Below are 6,016 nucleotides of genomic sequence, written 5' to 3' on the forward strand. Positions count from 1 at the left end.
AACTCAGCCTAGGCTCAATATCTCAATAGGACTTGGCTGAGATGTGGATTCAATCTCATAAATTTATTGAAGAAAACAATTCCATACATGGAGAAAGAAGGGAACTAGCCCCAGGGAACTGGAGGGGTACCTGGGAAAAGATAAAACTGGAGAAGTCCCAGACTTAATAAGGGGTCACTTGTAGAATTCGTGTTCTTGCTCGTCCTTTTTAATGACTGTTTTGTATGCCTTCTCAAAATCTTTGGCCAGGACAATGTATCGATTTTCACGAACAGCTAACATTCCACCCTAGAAGAACAAAGAACCTGGAGTTAATACATATAGCTTCAAAGCACACCCACATCTCAGACATGTAAATTTGAAGAGAGAAAGATGAAAATATCTTTTCTTTCTCTGTACTTTCACATCTGGAGAAGCCATGCTGACAGCTAAGATACCACAGGGCTCTGGGCTTGGAATCAGGAAGAGTTCATATAAGCCTCACAAACTTACTAGCTACACAAATCTTGCTTGTCACACTGTTGGCACTATATAAGTGCTCTGTAAAAGAAAATGGCAACTACCCCTTTATCTTTGCCAAGAAAATCCCAATGGGATCACAGAGAATCAGACACAACTGAAAAGCAACAAAAATGTTTATTCCCTTTCCACCTTGTCTTATTTTTGTATCCAATCCTGCCACACACAAAATATAACAATTAACAGAAGATTTTTGAATTAGTAAGATGAAGGAGAAAATGGGAAAAATTAGAGGTAGTTGACTAGACATACCTGTCAAGGTAAAATAAAGGTTTTTATGGAGAGAAAGTCACTCACCTCTTGACAGATAGAATTAATATCAGCTCCAGAAATCTTATCTGGGCGAGCTACATCTAAAGGAAGAAGAGTCAAGGAAACGGTTCTCTGAAGAATGTAGAGGTGAGCAATTTGCTTCTGGTTGGGAAACTAGGGATTGCCCTTCATCTCTACACTCTATGTAGAATCTAGGGGTTTGGTGGTAAAAAGTCACTTTTAGAAAGATTTTTTTTTTTAACCATCAGGGATCAGGGTATAGGGTGTACAAGTAAAAGGGAAAACTTCCTCCCCCCATGTTTTTTCTTAGAACAGGATACAATCTTCCAGATCAACCTCTTCTGAGAGGTTCATCTTGCTGGTGATAGTGGAAAAAATTAATCTTTTCTGTCGACGGTCAGGCAACGGAAATTCAATCTTTCGGTCAAGCCGGCCAGGCCGGAGTAAAGCAGGATCCAGAGTGTCTGCCCGGTTTGTAGCCATGATCACCTAGTATTGAGAAGACATCTTGCCCTTTATCTTCCAGATTTCTCCCTTCCTCCCAAAAACCTTTTCGGTACTGCTCTGGTACCACTGTTTCCCACCCAAGCCTCCAACCTTGACGTTGACATTCTGGTCAAATCCATCCATCTGATTCAAAAGCTCAAGAAGGATCCTCTGAACTTCTCGGTCAGCTGCAAAGAAGGTCCCAGTCAGTCCAAGAGCCCTCAATCCTCGACTTGAGTTTGGGTCCCAACTTTGAGTCCAAGTTCACAGCCCTTCTTCCCTCCCAACATCCAGCAGGCAGATTTACTCACCCCCAGTTTGGGCATCAAATCGCTTGGTGGCAATGGCATCAATCTCATCAATGAAAATGATGGCAGGTGCATTCTCTTTGGCCAAGCGGAAAACATCCCGGACCATTCTTGGTCCCTCCCCTAGGTACTTCTGCACAAACTCTGAACCCACAACTCTGATAAATGCAGCTGGGGGGGGTGAGAGGGGATGAAATCACACCTTTTCCTCCCAGAAGCCTGAGATTCCCATCCTCCCCCCTGTTCCCCTACCCTAAAAGAAGGAGGAACCAACTACTGCAGCTTCTGAACAGGAAGAAGGGGAATAAACATTGATGAAGGACCTATATCCCAAGTGTTGTGCCAAGGACTTTTCAAATATCTTAATCTGATGCTCACAGCAACCCTGTGAAGTGATGGTGATTATTATCCCCATTTTAAAGCTAAAGAAACTTGAGGCATTGAAAGCTTAGTGACTTGCCATAGATTGTACAGTTAGTAAATATCTGGGACTACATTTGAACTTGGGTCTTTTTGACTCCAAGCCTGTCACTCTATGTACTGTGCTGCCCAGGTATCCATGAGAATAGGAATAGGAAAGAAAAACCTAACAGCTGTAGAACTCACGGGGCTATTAGATAAAAAACAAGAGTATTTCTCAAGCTTCTAAATGCCTCAGGTCCAGAACTGTTGAAATCAAAATCTGGTTAAAGACAGAAAAGACAGGTGGTAGAGAGGAACCAGAAACTTTAAAAACTCCTTTGAGACAAGAACTGATTTCTCTTCTCTTCTATACCACCCACCTCTTCAACCCCAATACCCAGTATAGGGATCTGAATGAGGAGAGAAGTCTAAGGGGTGAAATCAGATACAAGGGCAACCCATCTGGGTCAGGCATTTCTCACCTGTCGTGTGATGGGCTACTGCCTTTGCCAACATAGTTTTTCCACAGCCTGGAGGCCCGTACATGAGGACCCCTCGTGGGGGGTCAATTCCAATCTGAAACCGCAGGGAAAAGCAAGTTAAGGAGTCCAGGCGAGGCTCCAAATGTTCCTTCCGCCTTCCCCTTATTTCTATTCTACTCACCTGCTTATAGAGCTCAAAGTGAGTCAGTGGGAGTTCCACAGCCTCCCTCACCTCCTGCTTCTGAATGTCCATGCCGCCAATATCAGCATACATGACATCAGGCTTCTGGTCTGGAGGAACACATGACCTTAAGGCTTGGCTCTGCATAGTCAAGACTCTCACAGAGCAAGGGAAACAAAGCTTCCTCCTCCCTGACAGGAGAGGGGGGGGTCAGCTCTAGCCTAGCGGGGGGAGGGGAGACCTCTCCTCACCTGAGGTCAGCATCATGATGCTGCTGTCGGCTTCTGGGGGCAGGACGTCCACCAGGGCGTTGCTGTGTTTGTGGAGGGCCACCGAAGCATTGGGTTTCAGCAGCTCCCTGTCGATGGTGCTGAGAATTCGGACGTAGTAATTAGAGCCTGGAGAGAAAGGGAAGGAGGCAGGGGCGGAGTTGAGGCCCCTCTGGAGGGCTCCAGCGCGGCTCCCGGGGGCCCGGCCAGTTGCGCTCCGGCCCAAGGAGGGTACCGGGTCCTGCTTACCGGTGGTGGAGCCCACAATCGCCGTGTTCTGGTCCACGGCCTCCAGAAACTGCCCGATGACCAGGGGGATGCTCTGGATGCGCTTCACCTCCTCCTGGGCGTGCAAAAACTCCTTCTTCAGGTTCTTCTGCTCGTCCTTGATGTACTCCTCCTGCACCTCCAGGAACTCCAGCTCCTGCTGCAGCTTCTGCGGGGACACCAAGGAGAGGCCGGCGGCTCAGCGCCGGGCCCCGGGCCCTCCCCACCCCGGGGGGCGGCCAAGGTCCCCGCGCTCACCTTGTAGCGGCTGTACAGGTCCTCCAAGTCCTCGGGTTCGGGCCCCAGGAAGGACAGGCCGGTCTGGGGCCGGGAGATGGACAGAGCCGGCAGCTCATCCTGGAGACCGGGGAAGAGGAGCGAGGCCGGTCACCCGGGCTCTGGGCCCCACAGCCCCCAGCCCGACCGCCACAGCCCACTCCCGCCCCCTACCCTTTTTCCCCGCTGTCGCCGAACCCCCCCAATCCCGGACCTGCGCCTTCTCCACCAGAATGCCAATCTCCTCCATGGCAGGCGGGCCGAGCTTGGGCCTCCGCCGGAACTGCCTCAGTCATTGCTTCCGCCGCTGTTCCGTCACCGGAAATCCAACCCCTTCGCAGGGGCCTGTGGGAAGTGTAGTCCGCTCATCGCCACTCTTCGGCCGAGCTTCCCCCGGGGAGCAGGGCGTGGCTTCCTTCTCCGTTGTCTCCGCCCCCTCCGTCAGTCCGCCCGCCCTAGCTTTCCGCGTGGGGTTTTGGGAAGTACAATCGCGTCCTACCCATCTCTGCTCACCGGCAATTCCCCCCGGAGTCACCGGGAGGAGGCAAAGACCTAGGGAAAAGGGCCGGGGCGTGGGGGAGGGCATAAGACGATGGAAAGGCACGTGTTCGGCCCGGGACCTCCGAAGTGCTTCGCGGACCGCTTGGGTGGCGTCTGTAGCCTGGAGGCAGGAGCGGAAGGTGCAAGTTCGAATCCCTTTCGGGGCACTTTGTGGGCAAATCCCAAACTTCTCCGAGTTCCGGTTTCCTCCACGTGAGGATCCGAGGCAGCCTTTATTCCTCGCCCCGCCTCCGTGCTCGGGCCCTCCCTCCGTCGGCGAGCTCTGAGTTCCAATCTTTTGCCGTCCCTGTGTGGGACTGAAGGGGCTGCCCTTTGGCCTTGCACCCCTACCCTCCCCGCAGGACTCAGCATGCCCCCGCCCCTTGTTGTTTGTTTTGTTTGTGTTTTTTTTAACGAGAATTGGACCGGACGAAGCCTTCGCTCCACCCCAGCCCTAGAACCGGCCGAGGAACCAGGCCCTGCTCCCATCGAGGTCATGGGCCAGCCCCGTGTGCAGCAGGACCCCCCTCTCCAGGGACCAGCTCCGCGCCCACCCGGCAGCGCCCTCCCGCGGGGCCTTCCCCTGGTGCTGATGGGTCACTGCCAGTTACTGCTGCTCCTACTGCCCCGGCCCCCAGTGACGTCACTGCTGGCTGCTGAGAGCCTCCTGGGTCACTGCTAGTACCTGCCGACGACCGAACGCCTCACGGCCAGCTGCGGCTGACCCAGGGGTTCACTGCCAGTTGGCCATAGCAGGCTCAGTGCTCATTCCTCCCCCCCGTCAGTGTCGTCTGCTCCCCCGTCCCGCTTGTGGACCCCGCTCTACTCCTCGTCTCTTGAAGGGGAGGGACTTCACCTCATTTGTGAGAGAGTAATCCCGCTCCAGGCGCTACTTTCCACCTCGGAGCAGGGGCTTCAGACCAGATCAGCTTTGTTCACATTTAAAAGGAAACACTTTAGAGGTGCCACCGTTCCCCCTGCGGATCCGAAGCGTCACCCAGGGTCCGAGGCAGAAGCGGGGGGGAGGGGGGGGCACTGATTCAGCCTAAACGCGCTTTTATGAGACTCGCGTTCTTGTATCTCCTTAAGCCCCGCCCCTTCTCTCACAATCCTAGCCGTCCTCTCGTGGGGTCACTTCCCACTTTTGTCTGCCTTTCTGTCATCAGTCTGGGCTGTGGTTTTATCCGAAATCACGACGGCAAAACGTCTTTTTTTTTTTTGTAATTGCCTGAAGCAAGATGCATTTTATACCCTTCTATCTCAAACCATGCCTATTGCTGGTTTTCTGGGGAGGGAAGTGAATATAGAACTTTTTTCCCCTATGCTCCGGGCTCCTCTACTTAATCTGACTACGGGAACGGAAAGGCGGCTGTCGGGGGCCTCTGGTGGTGCTCCAGCCCTACTAAAATAGAGAAGCAAAGGGGCCTAACTTAATAGCCCTTACTCAGTATGAAAAGAAGTCCCTCGTAGTGTTTGCCGGGTACACCCACATAGGAAAGATTTTTTCCATCAAAAAAACCACTTTTTGGGTACAGATGGTACATTGAGTGCCATAAAATTGCCAGATGTTGAATCCGGACACAGTCACAGATAGTTGGATTCTGTCGTTCGTCCGCCAGTAGCTGAGGGTCTGCTCCAAACGGCGTCTGCAGCTGAAGAACCTGGGGCAAAAAACCTCTACCTGTTGCTCCTAGTTTGTCCTCTGCAAAAACAGAAAACATCAAACAAAAACCTGTACCTTTCTACCTGACTCCGGTGGCCTCCAAGACGTCTTATCTGATTCACAAATAACTTGCTAAAAGGCGTCCATCCTGTCTGCTTCCCGCTCCTCATCTCTCTGGCAAACCCCAAATTATTATTATTTTATTATTATTATTATTAGACAAACCCCAAATTTTCAGTGTACATACACAGCCTGCCTGAGCGATTTCTAATTTGCTAGACTGACTTTAGAAGCGAGGCCATCTGCTATAGTGTAAATACACTCGCCTGCGGCTTTAAGAGAATCTCTGA

At 51.7% G+C, this 6,016-nt stretch overlaps 1 protein-coding gene across 1 annotated transcript; it reads right to left on the minus strand.

The window, feature by feature from the left end:
• Positions 1 to 44: 44 nt before the first annotated feature.
• PSMC4 (proteasome 26S subunit, ATPase 4) lies at positions 45 to 3,853 on the minus strand. The gene is made up of 11 exons (XM_074306825.1): positions 3,678 to 3,853; positions 3,446 to 3,544; positions 3,170 to 3,356; positions 2,903 to 3,049; positions 2,652 to 2,761; positions 2,471 to 2,564; positions 1,590 to 1,757; positions 1,390 to 1,466; positions 1,113 to 1,281; positions 817 to 872; positions 45 to 288 (listed from the first exon to the last, which is right to left on the minus strand). Exons 1-11 carry the CDS (start codon positions 3,711 to 3,713, stop codon positions 175 to 177), a joined length of 1,257 nt encoding a protein of 418 aa, XP_074162926.1. The 5' UTR covers positions 3,714 to 3,853; the 3' UTR covers positions 45 to 174.
• Between the last annotated feature and the right edge of the window lie 2,163 nt (positions 3,854 to 6,016).

Source organism: Sminthopsis crassicaudata, chromosome 3, assembly GCF_048593235.1.
Source record: "Sminthopsis crassicaudata isolate SCR6 chromosome 3, ASM4859323v1, whole genome shotgun sequence".
NCBI classification, from domain to species: Eukaryota; Metazoa; Chordata; class Mammalia; order Dasyuromorphia; family Dasyuridae; genus Sminthopsis; species Sminthopsis crassicaudata.